At 32.9% G+C, this 20,268-nt stretch overlaps 1 protein-coding gene across 5 annotated transcripts; it reads right to left on the bottom strand.

Annotated features, from left to right (window-relative positions):
* Positions 1–1,694: 1,694 nt before the first annotated feature.
* LOC115968040 (MADS-box protein SVP-like) lies at positions 1,695–19,924 on the bottom strand. Of its 5 annotated transcripts, XM_031087234.1 has the most exons (9): positions 19,593–19,921; positions 4,758–4,836; positions 3,840–3,904; positions 3,650–3,749; positions 3,513–3,554; positions 2,695–2,733; positions 2,471–2,598; positions 2,179–2,235; positions 1,695–2,036 (listed from the first exon to the last, which is right to left on the bottom strand). In XM_031087234.1, the coding sequence occupies exons 1-8, from the start codon at positions 19,772–19,774 to the stop codon at positions 2,220–2,222; spliced, it is 651 nt and encodes a 216-aa protein (XP_030943094.1). In that variant the 5' UTR covers positions 19,775–19,921; the 3' UTR covers positions 1,695–2,036; positions 2,179–2,219. The 5 variants fall into 5 exon arrangements, with proteins under 5 accessions (XP_030943094.1, XP_030943093.1, XP_030943095.1 ...); XM_031087233.1 differs by lacking the exon at positions 2,179–2,235; XM_031087235.1 differs by lacking the exon at positions 2,179–2,235 and having other exon boundaries at positions 3,680–3,749.
* Between the last annotated feature and the right edge of the window lie 344 nt (positions 19,925–20,268).

The following is a 20,268-nucleotide window of genomic DNA, read 5'->3' as shown; positions in this document are numbered from 1 at the left end:
CATTTAGCTTAAAGTGCAATATTAGATATTGGGAAAAAATTTATTCTATTCAAGTGTGGTCTACATTAAGGATCCGTTTGGATACAATTTATTTTATTGAAAACTGAAAACTGAAAACACTATAGTAAAATAATTTTTAAATATGTGAATAGTGCCGTGGGACTCATTTTTAATATTTTTTTAAATAAAGTGATTGTGGGTCCCATGAATAGTGTAAGAATAACTTTGTGTGCGTGAACAGTAACTTTGTCTCCTACCTATAAATGCGTGAATAAAAAAAAAAAAAATGAAAATGCTAGACGCAGACGCACTGGCTTTTTCAACCGGATCCAAACAGTCACTAAGTTCCAATAATTGTTAACCTTTAGTATAAAAGGTCACACTCAACTAATTTAAAGTTAAGATTTTTTTTGTTTTTTTTTTTTGGTAATAGTAAATGGGGTACCACTGTACATATCACTCGAGCTAACAAACTAAATGTTTGAAGTAGTTTTATTTGTTTTTTTATTCATGAGTTTAATTAATTCAAACTGTAATATAATAAGGTACATACTTTAGATATATATCTCGATTTAACAATTCGGGAATTGGGATTGAAAAAACATATAAATCAAAGGATGTGACCGCATGTACTATATATAATTAATAAATCAAATTATACAAAGATAGAAGTGGTAAGTGTAATTATTAATTTCAGAATGTTTATTATGTTCATGTTTTCTTGTTATACCAAAAATAAATATGTTTGGTGAGATTTCCAGTTGTAAACCTACTAGCATTAAAACACTATAAATAAATATCACTTCTCTAGAAAGTAGAAACACATCAAAATTATTGAGTATGCTATCTGGCTCTTATATGTGACCTCATGTACTATTCATGATTCACATTTTGGTTGTTATTTTTAGTAAAGTGAGAAAAAGGGACTAAAAAGAGTCATTCACAATTGATTAATCAATTACTTGAAGAGTCATACACACATCTAGGAGATAATTAATTACTTGGGGAGTTCTAGATATTCACATTAGCACCCCCAAAACAAAACCAAAAAAAAAAAAAAGAAAAAAAGAAAAAAGAATGACATTTGATTTTTATTCGTGTTAACTAGCCCTAACATGTTAAACATTTTTTTGATGATTTTGCTTCATGGTGATTGGTGAATACCAAATTATATAGATATGATGTAGTTTTGACCACAAAATATATATATATATATAATTTAAAATCTTGCTTTATTTTATTTACTTTTAGAGAGAGAGAGAGAGAGAGAGAGAGAGAGAGAGAGCCAAGACAAGATCTAGTCAAATATGGATGAAACCTGTTAAGTGCTAATCTTGAGTTGCCAAGGAAGATTAGGAAATAGAACAATCCAACCTAGAAAAATTCAAAATTCAAAATTAAAAACAAAAAAAAAATAAAAATAAAAAAGAAGAAGAAGAAAAAAACAGAAAAGAAAACAGTGGGAGAAAATTAATATTATGAATTATGATATCACTTTTCTCAATTTGGTGTAAGAATCTGGGTTGCAAAATCATAGGAAGCTCGCAGAAGTCTCATTACAAGCAAGATTGACTTGAAAACATTTTTAGACCTTAAGGCTTAAACCAAAGTGTACTCAAAAGCACCATTCTTGATAAAGAAATGTTGTGGAAAATATGTAATACTAGCAATCACGCAAAGATAAACAAAACCTATTGCAGAATTTTGAATCAATTTATTAATAGTATGACTTGCCATCAGTCTCAACCCTACACTTGACCTTTTCCAACACCCTCTACTTTATTTTCCATTGTAACAAATAACCCTGATTCATCCATAAAAATGATTAAGCATCCAAAATCTAGCGTATACACATGCAGACTCTCTTAGAATCAGCTGGTGGAAACAAATTGGCCTTACTGAAAATTAATTACAACTTTGAGCTAGGATTTGTATTTACTTAAGCATGACCATTTTTCTTTTGTATTTGAGAAAAGAGAATCCATGCACGCTTCTCAATCTTCACTCGACTTCAAATTCATTTAGGAAAAGGTAGCCTGCAAGACATAGAAAGATGCACTAAGGCAAAGAGTTTCTCTATAGTAGCAGTATGCATTTCATGCCATGCAGTCAATGATGATGGTTAAGTTGCTACAAAAACAGACAAATTGCTCGATGATGAGTTGCAAGTGACAGCACCTTGTGGTTGCAACCATTAATTTCACCACCAAATTTATCTTTCAATACCAGATAAACCTATTAGAACAGTAAATTAGAATATAGTGCATATTGTAAAACTAAATCCAGAGAAATAATTAAACCTAAGGACAAATTTATTTGTTTGGTCAATTTCCTCTATTGAAACTAAAACTATATGCTATAAGACCCCTAAATATTGAGGTTTGATGTAAATATCCTTTGATTGAATCCTGAATATTATTTCATGCTTCATCTAGAAAACTCAAAATTTTTAAGGATTTTACAAACTTACCCCAACTTGAGAGATATGTCTGAACTGTCATTGTCTTGAGGATCAGAGGAGCTGTAAATATTGGTGATTGACTTAGATGACTGACCTTGTTCAAGTACTTGTGTTTGAGTGCTAAGCAGATTCTCCATCTGTAGAAGAGACATTTTTTATAATTGAGATAGAAAGAGAGGAGGAAGAATTTTTTCTATAAAAAAAAAGAAAAAAAAAAGGAAAAGACCTATTACATGTTTTAATCGTTGGTTTTCTTCCATCAGTTGGGCTCCCTGCATTAAAAGAATAAGATGAATAGAGAGCTATTACTAAGACTTCTTAGACTTAAATACAAAATAAAATTTAATTAATATGGTATATTTACCTAACTTCTTATATAAGAAATTGATGCGTTATGAATTGGTATAGGTCAGGCGATAGGATAAACAATATAACATTCAGTTCTGAATTTATGTTGAGAATGGTTTCAACTAAAGGTTCAATGGTGGTTGTTACTTGTTACTTGTTAGCCATGTGAACTCCACCTTTCTCTACCCATTGAGCTAGCCAATGCACACAAAGACCCCTATTTTTATGAACTTGTACCAACTTGCATTAGCATTTTGACAAAAGTTTTACAGCTGACATTTGCTAAAGATATGGATTTAGGGTTTAAGCTTATTACATTATAGTAATCCTAATTGTACATAGTACTAACTATATTACTGCAATCCTAGGGTTAACACAGAGTCAGTACACTATTATATACAAAATTCAATAATAAATGTGTAGTTGTTTAAAACTTTCTACTGTTCACGAAGGCCTCTAAGACAAAACCACCTTAATTTCTTGTGTTCTTTCAACTTCTCTTAGTTTCTTCTTTCCACCTAATATTTCAATATTTTACCATGATATCATTATGGAGCGGCTCATCACTAAAGTACGAAATTGTTATACATTGAAACCATATGAAGTTTAGCTCAAGGGCACTGATCTGTTCAGGAAATGTCTTGCAAACATTATAATAATTGTATGAAATGTCTTGCAAAGATTTAAAAGTTTGGAACATGACCTTTTGCTGAAGGGTAGTGATCTCTTCCAGAAATCCCTCACCCTGCAAGACAAAAGTTTTTTATATGAAGAGAAAGTACATAAATTTCAACACTCCATTATAATGCCGGCAAACAGAGATAAAAAAGAGAGACAAGCCTTTGTTTCTATAACACGGCTCTGGCCTACTTCAAGCACTTTCTGTAGTTTCTGTAATTCTTCTATATCCATTCCAGGGAGCTCTTCTCCCCTAATCTTCCTGTGTTAGGTGTGAACATTTCTCAACATTAATTTCTTGTTGTATGTATGTCTTTAAAGTAACAAGATGATAGTGATGTAGCTATAATACCTCAATTCATGTGTCTTCTCCTCAATTTCCTTGCTCAACTTGGCATAGGAGGTACCGTTCTCAAGCTAATATAAACAACATGCCGTTCATGAAGATTTTAGAAATGTAAAGTGTTATCGAGCACTTTTAATATAACAATGGTTCTAAAATATGTAAGCATTTCCTGTCTTAAATAAGAAATTTTTGGGGCTGCCGTAAATGTCAGAGTCATCATTCTGGGAGTGCAACAAGTAGTCTTCAAAGTTGTTAAAAAAGAAAATACCTAGCTTTTCTTATGGTGGTAGAATTTTCAATAAAACGCAAATTTCAAAGTTTTCATGAAAATTTCATGAGAAAGTGGATAAAGAAATAATCCGAAGTCATGTTTCCTTCTGACAATGATAAAATTACCTGCATTAAGTTATGGCCATGACCTATGCCACTTTTTGGCCAAATTCCTCCATTTAGGCATTCATTTAGTAATTTTTGCTATTTATGGTAAGTTTTTTTTTTCATCCTTTTTTTATAACTTTCAATTTAGAATTCAGAATAAGATCCCCTTTTTTTTGGGATGTCTCCTAAGGTTTGTAGGATTTGATTTTGTAAATTTTCTAATTTTGATCTTTTTGGAGATTTTTCATATTTCTAGCCTCATTTTTGCTTAACACGAATTAGGGTGTTTAATGGTCTACTAGCATCCCTATGACTTCTTTTCCTATTTATATGCATGGTAGCCTCCAAGGAAATTCAGAATTTCATTAATATAAATTTTAAAATGTTTTTTTCTCCATTCCTTTTGGGGGGACTTCAAATTTCTCCTTAGGAATTAAAGGAACCTCTTATGGATTCAAGAGTTATGATCTTAAAGTAGACGTAATCTGTTTCTTATGACTTTCCACCTCACTTATTTACCAACTAAAAAACTTTAAAACATCATACCTGTAGCTCAAGAGATAGTTGGTCCATTTTGCCAAGATTCTCTGGATGTAGATTATGCCTTTCAATTACCTGTTGCATACTTCATATAATATAAGGATAGCACATTCAATTATTTTATCTCTCTCTCATTTTAATAAAATGAAAGTGCGGATGAACTTATAAACTACCAGTATGTATTTCTGATTCATATCTAATGAAATAAAACTTGAGCTAGTGACTGAAGAATTAATTATTATCTCAGGTTGGCATATCTGCCATTGTCTGCAGGCCAATTGTGTTTTCCCAATTAAAATGTGAAGCACAAGTGATATCAATATTGATTGACAGAAACTATGTGCAAACTTCTAATTTGGTCAAACTATAAAAGGTGAACATCTATATGAATTCCTAAATTACTTATATTGATTGACTCAAGGGGTACATTATGATGCAAGGAGCATTAAAATTATCTAAGATTTATTTTTGAATGTATTTTTTTTTTTTTTACTTTAAATTTTAAATTGAGCTTTATTGTTGAGGGTTTTAGGTGATTTGACTAGGCATTTTTCTATATTGGTGTAATCCCTAGACCCTATTAAACTAGTACTCCTGTAATTGTGAAAGGAAATACAATTAGAATTAGAATAATTTGATGATTTGAGAATGATGACTTTCTCTTTGTTTGGTAGTAATGCCAAATACACCTAGGTGGTGATGCCTAGGGCTTGCAAGCAAATTTTAGGAGGTGGAGCCTAAAGTTTGTCCTGTTTATCCTTTTATTCTTCTTTTATCCTTGTTTTCCTATTTTATTCTACATCAACTTGGTATCAGAACATCTGATCCCCTCCACCGAATTCAAATTAGTACAAAAAGAAAAAGAAAAAAAGAAAAAAACTCCGCCCATTAGCCTAATTTTTGAAAGAAGAAGAAGTGAGATTAGCCTATTAAACCTAGAAACGATCAAGTTCTTTAGCAGCAACAAGAAAAGTTTCAGTCTTTGTATTTTGTGGCTAAAAATGACTTCCTTTGATAGAGACTTTGTTGCGTAGCTTAAGGAGGATTTGAAAATCCTCCTTAACTCCTATTCCTCCATTGATAACCACCTCACTTTATTGATATAGACAAAAATTTGTTAGCAAATGTGGATCAAGCACCATCTAAATCAATGCAAGATGCACTTTTACCCTCAATGAAGGCATTGGTAACTTTTCAGTTATATCTTGCATTACTGAGATTACGAGGATAACAACACTGGATGCCCCATATGATGATGAGCAAATGAAGGAAGAATTTCAGTTGATTGTAGCAACATTTGAAAATTTGTCTATTTGTCTCATGTGCCCAATTGTTACCATATGAAGGAGGTTTCAATTCTTGACACTGTTGCAAAGGTCTGGTCATGCTTGGTGATGCTGGACCTTGAGTGCAATGCAAAGGTCCATCTATTCACTTGTTGTATTTTCGACCATTTTAACAATTATATCTTTGGACATATATAAAGAAATTTCCCTGATTCTTCTCAATCCACTTTTAGCTAGTGTAAGAAAGGAAATTCCAAAAGTTTACCTATTTTGTAAAAATTGGGGGAGCAAGTAATCAATAAGATTAATGCCTAACAAGACAAAATAATGACATCCACTCAAAAACTACCCAACAAGCTTGAGGGTAAAGCTTTACACATGAGAGATAGTAATGTTGAGGCACCAAAAATTTGTTTTGCAAAGGAGATGCACGTGCCAACAACTATCTAGTTAGTACATCCTCAACCATGTCTAGTAGACCAAATTCAGGTTGTTGGTGAGTCAATACTTGATGAGGCGAAAGTTTAGCAAGAGAAGAAAAATTTTGAGGGTGCGCATGATGTGTAGTGGAATTTACTAAATATGCTATAATCAGTCCTCTATGGTGCATGGAAATAAACAACTTGATGAAGTGGAGAAAGTGGATACTATGGTGATTCAAGAAAAGATTGTGTTGATTTTAAACATTGATTTTCTCATTTCGGAAGAGAATTATGATGTGATGGAATGCAAAACTTTGTTATTCTACGTGCTCCCAGATGTAGTTCCTATATTGTGGCAAGCATTGCGTACTAGAGTTCTAATCCTTCTCTTCTTCAAAACTCAAGGTCGAGTTTTCCTCAAACACAAAAGTATGATAGAGGGAGCATTAAAACCATCTAAGAATTTATTTTTGAATGTGAAAATAAATTTTTTTTTTTTTTTTACTTTAAATTTTGAATTTGGTTTTAAGGGATTTGATTAGGCATTTTCCATATTGGTATAATACCTAAACCCTATTAAACTAGTCTTTTATAGTTGGTGAAAGGTAGTACAATTTGAATAAGAATAATTTGATAATTTGAGAATGATGGCTCTCTTTGTTTGGTGGTGAATGGTGATGTCTAGGGCTTGTAGGCAAATTCGAGGTGGTAAAGCCTAGTATTTGTCTTGTTTATTCTCTTATTCTTACTTTCCTATTGTGTTCTACATCATATTAATTTCTTACTTATTTTGTAAATTTCTAATTTTTTCAGGCATCAAATAAAATTACTTAGACTTTTGGATTTGGTTCAAGCTATTGCATTAAAATGTTACTGCTTGCAGGATAAATATCATAGAGTAAATACTGTTTTCGTTTTGGAAATTTTAAAGATTGAAAAGATACTCTAAAATTCAAAGTAAGACTTCACAAAACTCGTCATATTAGTTTTCCATGACAGTTCATCATGAAGCCCTACAAAATCCTAGACATCTAGGTATGCACTTCTTGTTATTTAAATTAATGTTGCTGAAAATTCTATCATTAACTACATTGAAATTCCTTTTGAAAATGCTTTATCTGGTTAATTGCAATTCTTAACAACCACAATCAAAGACAAGTTGCTAAGTCCCACTAATGCACTGTAAGAGCACAATTATGAGGTAAAAGACCATTTTATTATCATGATCCTGATTAATGTGACTATAAGATCAATACTGAAACGAACATGGTACTTTTCAAATTTGAAAGAAATCTAGTTAATTGACTAAGTTATGCTACTTATTTTCACTATGGATTAATTAGTAATGGTGCTAAATAATGGTGTGACGTGAGGTTCCCATGGACATGGACATGCGGGGTTTCCATGGATGTGTGTACGAGGTAGACACATGGTTCCCATGGATGGTGTACGAGAGGCCCATTGATGACGTGCTGATAAAGTGATAAGTCCATTAGGCAAGGGGGAGTGAGTAAGACTTGTTCATGGCCCACAGAGAGGTCGGGAAGCCCACAAAGAAGCAGCGACTCACACACGAGAGGGAGATTGTTAGGTTACACGTGTGAGTGAAATCCCACATTGGATAAAGATTAAAAAGATTTAATATAATATAATTGAACACATAACCTTTGGGCTTAGGCCCACATTGGATAAAGATTAAAAATTTGGTTATGTACATAAATACATGCTTCATCCATATCCTAGAACTTTCATTTTGAAGTCTCAAATTGCAATCTTTGAGGGAGGGTTTGGCATGGTTAGCTTATGAAGGGTTTAACCTTGGAGGAGAGAGACATTTAACAACAATATCCAACCAAGGAGGAAAAGGTTATTCCTAACAAGCTCGCAATAACAAGAAAAATATAAAAGGTGACACAGAAAAATGGCATCATTTTAATGGGGATTAAACAAAGCTTCAGGCATGGACATTTGAAATTGAAAAGAGTTGGAACTCATTGAAAAGAAGGTGACTTCTCTCTTTCCCAAGAGCAATTACCAAAATAGTAGGTTGTACATGCCATTTCCAATTCCTAAGGCACTCTGGGAAGATGTCTCTATGAATATTGTTGTGGGTTTTCCAAAGACGAAAAGGATTATAGCAAGAGTCCAGATGCTTATCATGTGACTGATTTTTACCTTTGAGAGGCTGTAAAACATCATTGTATTTTAAAGACCATGTCATTAAATCAAGAAACTTAAGTTCAAAATCCATTTTGGGCACAACCTTTAGTTGATGTTCGCAACTAACCTTCAACATAGTTCAACTTGTCATCCTCAAATTGATCAAGCATAGGTTGCTAATAAAAGTTTAAGGGATTTTCTGAGAGTTACCCTTCCAACTCAAGTTGAATTGCTTACAATCGGTTTGCTAGCCAAACTACAAATTATAGTCCATTTAAAGTTGTGTATAGTCAAAATCCTATTACCCTTCAAAACAAAAATCCTATTAATGCTATTGACATGAAATTACTGCTTACCACTAATCATTGTAGTGGAGATAATGAGGAAAGAGTTAAGTATATAAAATTGCTACTCATAATTTTAGTGGAGACATTGAGGACAGAGTAAAATATATAAGGAAGTTGGATGAAAATGTTCAAGACTGATTTCTCAAACATTCAAAAGTACCAAAAAAGTAAGCCAACAAACATAGAAAACCAGCAACTTGTAAAGAAGGTGATTTGGTGTGGATTCATATTTAGGAGAATGCTTTCTAGTCGGATATCTTGCTAACTTTTGCCTAGAGTTGATAGTCCTCTCAAGGTACTTCAATGTTTTAACAAAAATATATACAAACCATATAAAGTCTAGTGAATAGATCTTGTTAGCTGTTTTTAAAATATTTGGTTAAACCTTTACTTTGTATATTTTATCTTGAAATGTAAGTCATTTCTTATGCATGGAGAGTTGTTCCAAGTAAATCATGTTTATGTCCTAGATCATGCATGAAATTGGCCTTTGGCTTTTCTTATATCTCTTTGCAGCAAATCTTCAAACTAAGAAAATTTTTGTAGACAACTTATCCGATAATACCTAACAACACAGGATAAACAAAGTCCTTCCTGCTCATTGTTTACCAAAAAAATTGCATCATTGATAAAATTTCTCTATATGAACAATCAATACCCAAAACTATTTTTCAGTAAACAATCAAATAAATATCCAAATTTTTCATAAGATTCAATGAATGAAGGGGAAACTTTAAGATTGTGAACCAAATCTTCTAATTTTGTTTTACATATAATTTTTTTTTTTATTCTCTCTTCCTTTTTTTCTCCCTAAAATCAAAATCTATTGATCTTTTCTCACATTTCTTGCTATTTTCTAAATGTATTATTTTTCCTTGGTTATGGGTATTAAGCAATGGAAATTCTAACATGGTGTTTAAAGTTAATTCTATTTCCCCAGATTTGAGTGAACAATACTAACAATTTATTTTTATTTGAGAACCTAATAAACTAAATTTTCTTACTCCCTATTGTTGTACGTTACATGACAGGTAATGCACACATTAGAACGTGATGGAGCGCCCTTATATGATATATCATGCCAATTTACAAAATAATGGAGCGCCCCTGTATGATTTCATATAAGATGACTTGAAACTTATGTGTCACAGAAAATTTAATTTGATTTCAAGCAAAAAATAATAATTTTATTTTATCATTAAACCCTAAAAGACTCTTAAAAAAAAAATTAAAGCCGACATAAAATTAAAGTGAAATTAAAAAAAAAAAATAGAGATACTTTCATTAGGACATCCTTTCAAGTATGATGTTTAGGCATATCTAATGCTATTAATATAGGCTCCTAAAATTGTGGGTAATTTTTTTTCTTTTATTTTTCTTTTTTTGAGAGGAAAATTTGTGGGTTACCTATATACCAGTAACCCAACTTTTAGTGACTTTGGATTTCAATATATTTTTAGCTAATAAATGCAAATCTTCCTTTATCATCTTTTTTAAAAAAATATGATTTTTCTTTTATCTTTTTTTTTTTTTTTTTTTTTTTTTTTTTTTTTTTTTTTTTTCTAAATACGAAATTTAATAATTTAGATAATTATTAATAGGAACTTGTTATGATCATGTTTGTATATGGAACTATTTATTCTATCATTTAAAGAAAATATAATGTGGCAAGATTCTAATGAAGGATTTTAATGTAGAATAGAATTTAAAATAAATTAAAAATATAAATTACAATAATGACGTTCAAATTGTAAGGACTCAAAAACTTATGTGATAAAATTTTATGAGGTCAACCAAAAGTTAAACTCCTCTAAAATGCACATGAAAATATATATGATATTTATTTTCTATTTATAATGTAAATATGAAATATGAAAATTATGATAGTTATTAACTAGCATTTATTATGATTTTGTTTGGGTATAGAATTATATTCTAGCATTAGATATTTATTGTGATTATATTTGTATAGGAACTAAATATTCTATTATTTAAAGAGAATGACCAAGTTTGGCTACAATCTTAGTTGCATCCTTTTCCTTCAACATCCCCCAAGACACTAATATGTGTTATTTTTTGATAAGTAAGAATGTTATATAAACGAACGGCTACTCTATGCATGAAAAATAGAGAGCAAATCCAGAAAATACAAGAAGAACAAAACAAAGAGAAAACATATTGTCCATAAGGTTGGTGTTGTCTTGTTTTCAGGCTTTTACAGGTTTGAAGGCCAATGTTGGGAAAAGTGAGATTGTCCCTGTTGGGGAGGTGAATAATCTAGATGCACTGGCTAATATTCTTCAATGTAGAGTGGGTAGTTTGCCTATGAAATATTTGGGGATGCCATTGGTGACTTCTTTTAAGACAACTTCGATTTGGAATCTTATTTTGGAGAAAATGGAGAAGAAGCTATCTAGGTGGAAGCGTCTTTATTTATCTAAGGGTGGTAGACTCATCTTACTAAAGAGTACTCTCTCAAGCCTCCCAATGTACTTTTTATCTCCTTTTACTATTCCTAAATCTGTGGCTGCTAGATTGGAAAGTATTCAGAGGAACTTTCTTTGGGGGTCTTCTAAGGTGAGTTTCAAATATCCTTTGGTGGCTTGGGAAAGGTGTGTTTACCCGTCGAGATGGGTGATTTAGGGATAAGAAGCATGGTGTCATTTAATCAAGCTCTATTAGGGAAATGATTGTGGAGATATGGTCATGAAGTTACCCATCTTTGGCAGCGAGTTATCTCCACAAAATATGGTGAGGGTCAAGGGGGGTGGTGTACTGAAGTGTGCAGGAGGACTCATGGGTGTGGCCTATGGAGAAGCATTGATGGAGAGTGGGAGAGTTTTTCTAAGCATCTGTCTTTTGTAGTGGGTGAAGGCACTCGTATCTGCTTTTGGCATGATAGGTGGATTAGTGATAATACTCTAAAAGATCTCTATCTTGAGCTCTATGTGTGTTCAGCGGTCAAGGATGCTTCTATCTTTGAGGTTTTGTGAATTTCAGAAGGGGGTACTGTTAGAGTATGGGATTTAAGGTTTTATAGAGTTTTTGAAGATTGGGAGCTAGCTACATATCATTCTCTATTCTAGCTTATCCAAACTCGTATTCCTCGGGGTGATAGGAGTGATACTCTTTGTTGGTGGCTAAAAGGTGATGGTAAGTTTGACACCCATCTTATTACCATGCAATTCGGGGTGCTTCGAATTCTTTGTTTCCTTGGAAGGGTGTTTGGAAACCAAAGATTCCTAGGCAAGTGGCATTCTTTTTGTGGACAGCTGCACATGGTCGGATCCTCACTTTGGATAATCTAATGCTTAGGGGTCGCCTGTTGGCTACTTGGTATTATATGTGTTATTGTGATGGGGAGTCGGTAGACCACCTTCTTCTTCATTGTCATGTTACTCATTCCCTATGAACTTTTATGCTTTAGGCTTTTGGTATTCATTGGGTTATGCTAGGATCAGTGGCGGGTTTGTTATCTTGTTGACATCAGTGGCTTGGGAATCATAATGCGAACATTTGGAATTTGGTTCTAGGGTGCTTAATGTGGATTGTGTGGTTGGAATGAAATCGTCACTCTTTCGAGGATAATGAGAAAACATTGGATGAGTTAAAGGTTTTATGCCAACGTAGTCTTTTGGAGTGGTCTCGTTGTTGGGGTTTTACTAATTGTTCTTCTCTCTTTGTGTTTATGTCTTCCCTTAGCTTAGTTTCCTAATTACTCTTTTTGTTGTGCTATTTGTTCTATTTTTTCTTGTTGTTCATCATCATGAACAACTTGTACTTTTCCTTATTTGCTCATTAATAATAGTTTTCTGATTACCTATCAAAAAAAAAAAAAAAACCAAACAACATATTAATTACAAAAGAGAAAGAGAACTAAGAAAAGAAGGGAGAGAATCACTAGTCGTGAGTCCCCATGCCCAAGACCAATCAAAAAGAGTCCCACTAAAAGAAGCAAGCATCTAATCACCAGAACTATTCAAATCCTCAAAAGTTTGCTGATTCCGCTCCTTCCAAATACACCATAGGATGCACAACGGAACTAAATTCCAAATATGAGACAAATGCTTCCCCAACCAATTCCACCAACCAAAAAGCAAATCTGAGATCAATCTAGGTATAACCTAAGACAAACCAAAAGTTATTAAGGCAAAGCTCCACAACCAATGAGCCATCTCACAATGAAGAGGTAAGTGGTCTACCGTCTCTCCACACTGACATGTGTTATTGTTTATACATGACTCACTTAATCACACTTAACCCAACCCAACCAATACTTGTCATGTGCATTGCACACATCCATGTTAGTTTCTTAGAAGAAGTTTTAGCCTAAGGCTGCAACTAAATTTGTAGCCAAACTTTGTTCTAAAGAAAATATGATAACAAAAAATAATTTAAATTTAATTAAAAATATATATAAAAATAATAACATATAAAATTGTAAGGACTCAAAAACTTATGGCACAATATTACAAAGTCAACCAAAAGTCAAATTTTGGTTATATATATATATATAAAATAGATTATAGAAAACTTTAACAGAATATTTTTTTTAATAAATATAAAATTTGACAATTATGGTAATTATTAATAAGCATGGTCAATGACCAAATTGGTCATCTAGCTAACTAATGTCCAAAGAAAAGGGTAGATGTGTATGTGACTTCTGGATGAAGATAATGGCAAAGAGTTTGTTGATGATGTCGTTCAACTGGTATTTAATGATAATGCGGTTATGCAAAGTAAAGATTTAATTGAAGAAGGTGATTGCTAACTGATCCGTCGAATACTTGGAATTCCTAAAAATGACTCAAACGACGGTTGACTTGGTTACAGCATCTTCAAGTGCACATGCAAGTCCCATGTTAAGGAATATTCCATTAACATTGATGGAAAAGTTTTTGAGAACATCGTTTCACAAGAAATGGTGGATAAGATTAAGTTGAAGATTGAACCCCATGTAAAGCCTTAGAAAATAGTATGGTTTAAGCAAGGTAAAGAGGTAAAGGTAATTATATGATGTCGTGAAAGCTACAAGAAAATAAAAATGTTGCTTTTTGAATGAAAAAAAAGACTAAACACGTTAAATGAGAACCTCGAATCGACGAGGGATCCCTTGAATCCACAAGGTAATAAGGGCCTGGAATCCACCAAGGAGAAATAGACAAAGTCTGTATTTTTATAAATCTGAAAATTGAATTACCTGAAGGCTACAATATGTTTAAATAGTAAAATAACCCCAAAGGCAGCTAAGAAATGCCCAAAAACCCTAATCCGTGCTAATCACGTAATTAGGTGGCAAAATAGTGGTTTTTGCCAAAAATAGCAAAATTTAGATAATTGCAGAAATTGAAAATACTCTCTAAGAGATGCCTCTAAAAGTTATTAAGGAAAAACAAATATTACTATAAATAGCAAAAACACTATTTCGAGGCCTTAACGAAGGAATTTGCCTAAATTTAGGCGATGCTTACGTTTGAGTCTGGATCAGAATGTCATTTCCCTTCAACCTGCCAAATTTCATGCAATTTTGACACTGTTTCCCTAATGGCCTCTACTGGCACCCCCCTTTGATCTTACGTTGTGACTTTCGGTGCCCTTACTGCTCCAGGAAGGCTATCTGTTCTACATCACTAGAAGATATCTTGTTTCTTTTGAAATGCAAAATAATTGTAAATATGAAGTTTGGTGTGATATTGTTGTCAAGGGTGTTAGTCATTTCCTCCTTTGGTGTAGCCTTGGCATGCTATCCATGATGGCCATAGAAATACATATACCTTTAAAATTAGAAAGTTTGAATGTGTCATTTTGCCAACTAAGAATGAAAGAGCTCCTAAATCTTTCAAAGAGTAGGGCAGTAATTTTCTTATTTTTTCCAATTGTAATATAAGATGAAAGTACTGGGGTGGTGTACATGTTGGTGGCTAAAGAAAAAAAGGAAGCTCGTTAGTGTACTGTATAGCCTACCTAACAAAGTGCACTATTGAATCAATCTAAAGGAGCATGAAGAATTGAATAGGCAAGTTATGACTCCTTGTGTAGTACCGACCTTACTCATGCCAAAGGAGTATGGCACTTGATAGATTTGCGTTAATAGCCGCACCATGAACCAAATTATTATTAAATTATCTGGTCATATTCCAAGAATTGATGACTAAAAACACATTGAAGGCAAGAGAATGCCTAAAAAACTTTAGATTGAAGCTATTGATTATGCAATCTATTTGTCCAATCGTTTCCCACTTTCTTGTGTTTGGGAGCATAGCATATCCAGACGTACTAGATCAAGAGAGGTCCAAGCTAGATAACTAGAGAGAAAATTATGTCTTCATTCGCTATGATCCAAGCTCTAAAGGCTATAAGCTTAAAAATCCGAACATTGGAAAATTAATTGTCAATCGAGATGTGGAATTCGAAGAAGAAGGTATGTGAGATTGGAACACCCAAGAAGAAGAAAAATATGATTTCTTTCCATTGCTTGAAGAGGAAGAGCATTTGAATAAAGTTCAAGAAGAGCTTGACACTCCACCTCCATCACCAAAATCTCCCATTTATGAAAGTCCATCCTCATAATCATCACTAAATGGAAGTGATCAAGAAGAATGAGAAGTCTACAAGATCTCTATGATTCAATAGAGAATATAGATGATCTAATGCTCTTTTATCTGTTTCCTAATTGTGAACCTACAAGAATTAAAGAAGTTGTGCAAGATAAGATATGGATGAAAAGATCAAGGTAATAAAGAAGAATGATAAATGGAGGTATCTTGATTGTTTGTTTGTATATAAATGATTTGATTTTTATAAGAAACAATCCAAGTAAGTTTGAGGACTTCAAGAATGCAATGAATAAGGAGTTCGAAATGATAGATATTTGGCTTATGAAGCAAATGGAAGTTGTGATATTCATTTCCCAAGAAGGATATGCTAAGGAGATGTTAGGAATTTGTTGGTTCCTAAAGGGAATGGATGAGAAGTGTTTGATAATGGATGTGAATTGTAGGTGAATTGACTTAAAGGCATAGAGAAATATTAAGAGCAAAAGGAAATGCAATAAGTAAGAGTTAAGTGCTTACAATTCACATCTATTTTCATACATGGCTTTATCCTTTTGATTACTAATTAAGCATGTGTTCTCACCGACTGTGTGATTATAGTGTTACACGTGTCAATAGCTCTAACTAACTCTATCCTAATCCCAACATGTGTAACTAACTAACTAACTCTATCCAATTTTGGGACTAACTTTTAATTGAATGGATGGAACTTCAAGAAGTATTATGATATTACAATAGATATGAGATTCCTAACACTCCCCTCCCTTTCAAAATAGCACACAAGGTGTTGTTATTGTTGGCATCATCATCAAAGGAAATCTTCCAATGGACCAATATCTTAGTGACATCTTTATCACCATATTCACACTTCTCTTTGACTAGTGGTCTCATGTACTTTCAAAATCCACTTAAATTCTTGAGCCCTCAATGGTTCTTCGATCATCAAGGTCTTGTTATTTCTTTAGACCTTGGAATGTTCTTGGATCCTTGAGCCCTCATTTGATTCTTGAACCATTGGAATTGTTGGCTCTTGCATCTTTGATTATTGAATCACTGACACTTGGATTTTTTATTCTTGAATTGTGAACTCTTGAGTGGCAGCCTTTATTGGTGCATTAAAAATTGGTTCTGAGTCCATTGACATGAAATTCACGGGCTTTTGCATCTTGGATTCTTGGGTGATAATCTCCTTTGATGCATCAAGGATTGGTGTTCAAAACCTGTCTTGTAGCGCATATGAAATCCACCCAATTTGTGCATCATTCCTATGCCTGCACATCTTGAAAATATTCCCACACCTCTCCTTACATGTAATAAGAGGCAATAAAAAACATGAGTTGTGGTGGCATGTTTTCTAGAGCAAAGACTTCATAGAGGTTGAGAAGCCACCAAAAAGGATCTCCACCTTTTAATGTAAACTCAATGAAAGCTTGATGAGTTGCAACAAATTTGGTCATTTCAAGATCAATAGCTCTAATACCATTTGTTAAGACCTCAACGGTTCCTAAGGAGATGGGTGGGAAGTGTATGGAAATGGATACGAAATGCAGGTGAGTTTACTTAATTCGAGGTAGTCTCTCTGCATAAAGAAATATTAAGAGAGAAAGAAAATGCACTAAGCAAGAAATTGGTTTGTTTTTTAAAATGTTACAGATTAAGGTAACATGCAACTATTTATAAAATCCAAGCTCTTATCTTGTTGGCCACACATGGCTTAATCCTATTGGCTTATTAGGAGCTCTAACTAACTCTATTCTAATCCCAACATGTGTAACTAACTCTATCCTATCTTGGGACTAAGTACTAATTGAAGGGATGGAACTATAAGAAGTATTAGGATATTAGAACAAATATGAGATTCCTAACATGAGATCCTAAAGAAATTTTAGATGTCAAATTACAAACTAGTTAGTACTCTTGTGGAATGTGGAGTGAAGTTGTCAAAGTGTGACAATAGAGAGAGGGTAAATCAAACATTCTTCAAGAGTTTGGTTGGGAGTCTGAGGTAGCTAATATGCACAAGACCAAACATTCTCTTTGGCGCTGGAATTCTTTGTTGCAACATAGAAGTACCAACTATGACTCATTTGAAGACAACCAAGAGAATTCTTCATTATATGAAAGGTAAACTAGATTTTGGACTATTGTATTCACCCTCTAAAGTGTTTAAACTTGTTGGGTACAGCAATAGTGATTACGCTAGGGACACCGATGATAGAAAGAGTGATAATGGATTTGTATTCTATATGGGTGATATTGCATTTGCATGGGCATCCAAGAAGCAACCAATTGTGACTGTATGTTGCTACTACCTCTAGTGTTTGTCATGCAATTCGGCTTAGAAATTTTGTTGAAGGAGTTGCAAATGTTGCAAGTAGAAGTTATGAAGATATTTGTGGATGATAAGTTAACACTAGCTCTTGTAAAGAACCTAGTCTTTCATGACCAAAGCAAGCACATGGATACCTAGTATCATTTTATTTGAGGATGTTTTGCTAGAAACAAAATTTCACTTGAGTTTGTGAAGTCACATGATTAGGGTGCAAATATCTTCACCAAGCCACTAAACTATGACACCTTCTACAAGATGCGAGCCTAATTTGTGGTGATCAAAAATTAAGTTTACGTGGAGGTGTTGAAAGTTAAACTTAATTTATGTTATGAAAATCTATTTTATTTATGAAAATGAGTTAGTTAAAGATACATAAAATAAAGAGGCAAGTTTACGTAATGAATGTATCGAGATATTTTTTGAGTTATATAATAAACACAAGAAAAGTTATGGTTGGACAGGTATATATACCTCATGCATCCATCAATTTTAAAAAGTGTGAAAAAAGAGAAAAACAATTATTTAAGAGCTCTCGAGGCAAGTTTACGTAATGAATGTATCGAGATATTTTTTGAGTTATATAATAAACACAAGAAAAGTTATGGTTGGACAGGTATATATACCTCATGCATCCATCAATTTTAAAAAGTGTGAAAAAAGAGAAAAACAATTATTTAAGAGCTCTCTCTCTCTCTCAGGTCTCATCATCCATCAATCTCTCTCTCTCTCTCTCTCTCTCTCTCTCTCTCTCTCTCTCTCTGAATCACTTTCTTTGAGTGGTGCATGAGTGTTTGAGAGTGCAGGTGGGGAAAGACCCACCAATGTTTTTCCAACAACTCTAACTAGTTTATTGAGAATCCATAACCGATCCTTAAATTTTGAGAATAAGGCTTTGTTATTTTTTAGGATCCATAAATGATTCTAAACTTTAGATTAAGGCTTAGTTGTTTTCGTTGTTGTCGTAGTTCTTGTAATGCTTATACATTTCATGTAGAGTAAAGTAATTTGTTTCATTTTTCTCAATCAAGACTACTTGACAATTTCAATTTGTATATTGCACACTCTTTGAACTTTCATCATACACTTGCAATGTAAGCCTAATGGTGTTATTTTCTAGTGGAAGAACACTACAACTAAGTAGATTTAACATGTACATATGTGATATTACTATAGAAGATAGGAAGAGAATTTATTTAAGGAGATCAGAGCTCACTTTTGTGTTGGAATCTTTAGCTTTAGATTTTACCTATGCATAACCAAAAGTGTTTCAATTGATATATGTTACTCTAAACAAAAAATTAATAGGCAATAATTAGCAATATTCAAAGACAAAATAACCCGCTTATAGAACTGCAAAACAAGCAGCAGCTACATATATACGTTAAACCCTTCAGGGTAAGAATTGAAAGCTGTTATTATTTGAACCATAAGATTTTGCAGTACTTTATCTTTTCTTGATTAGATGTTACATGGTACTATTTTTTAAATCACTTATTAGGTTTGTTCAGTATTTTTCTTAAAAGGATCTTTATTTTGAGCAGTTGGATCTCTCACTCTCTCACACACACCTTAGAAATCATAAAATCATAGTAAATGCATGAACAAAGCGATCAAGGAATGGACAATGACATATTTTTCTATAGATAGAAAAAAGGGTTTTTCTCTCTAGTCAAAAAAATGAGAAAATAAAAAGGGTTTTTCTATAAGTAGAAAGAAGTGTGAGAAAGAGATTGAAACCTTGAGCTGGCGAATTCAAAGAGCTTTCCTGTCGCAGAAAAGACCACGAGACCAATTTCAGCATCGCAGAGAGTAGAGAGCTCAAAAGCTTTCTTAAAAAGTCCTCTCCTCCTCTTTGAGAATGTCACCTGCCTTGCCGTCGTGTTGTCAATCTTCTTAATCTGAATTTTCCTCCTCGTCATTTTCCCAGATATTAGGTTATCAGACCCTTTACTTCAAAGTTCAAACCAAATTATTAGCCCAACTTTGTATTCCAGAAATAGAAACTATTTGCATACAAAGCTCAGAGAGAGAGAAGAAAAGAGATAGGTAGAGAATAGTACAAAAATTAATTACACAATAAATAAAATAAATGTTACGGATTACGGAATGGTGAAGAGAAATAAAATGAAAGCTACGTATTATTGTACGGAAGAGGAATATTGTCTTTCATAGTAGTTAGGCCCGATTGATTCGCAAGTTCAAACACATTTTTTCCTGTTTTTAAACAATTATTATACGTATTTTTACTCACTTTTTCACCTATACGTATTTTCAAAAAAACTAAAAACTATTATTTAAACATACGTACCAAACAGGACCTTAATCAAACTGCACTTGCTTTTTCTTTTTTTTTCTTTTTTTTTTAATGAAAAATAGCTACACATACTCTACCGATAAATGATGGAAAAATAAA

Source organism: Quercus lobata, chromosome 11 (genome assembly GCF_001633185.2).
Source record: "Quercus lobata isolate SW786 chromosome 11, ValleyOak3.0 Primary Assembly, whole genome shotgun sequence".
NCBI classification, from domain to species: Eukaryota; Viridiplantae; Streptophyta; class Magnoliopsida; order Fagales; family Fagaceae; genus Quercus; species Quercus lobata.
Note: the sequence above shows the minus strand (reverse complement) of the source record. Positions and strands in the feature narration are given on the sequence as shown.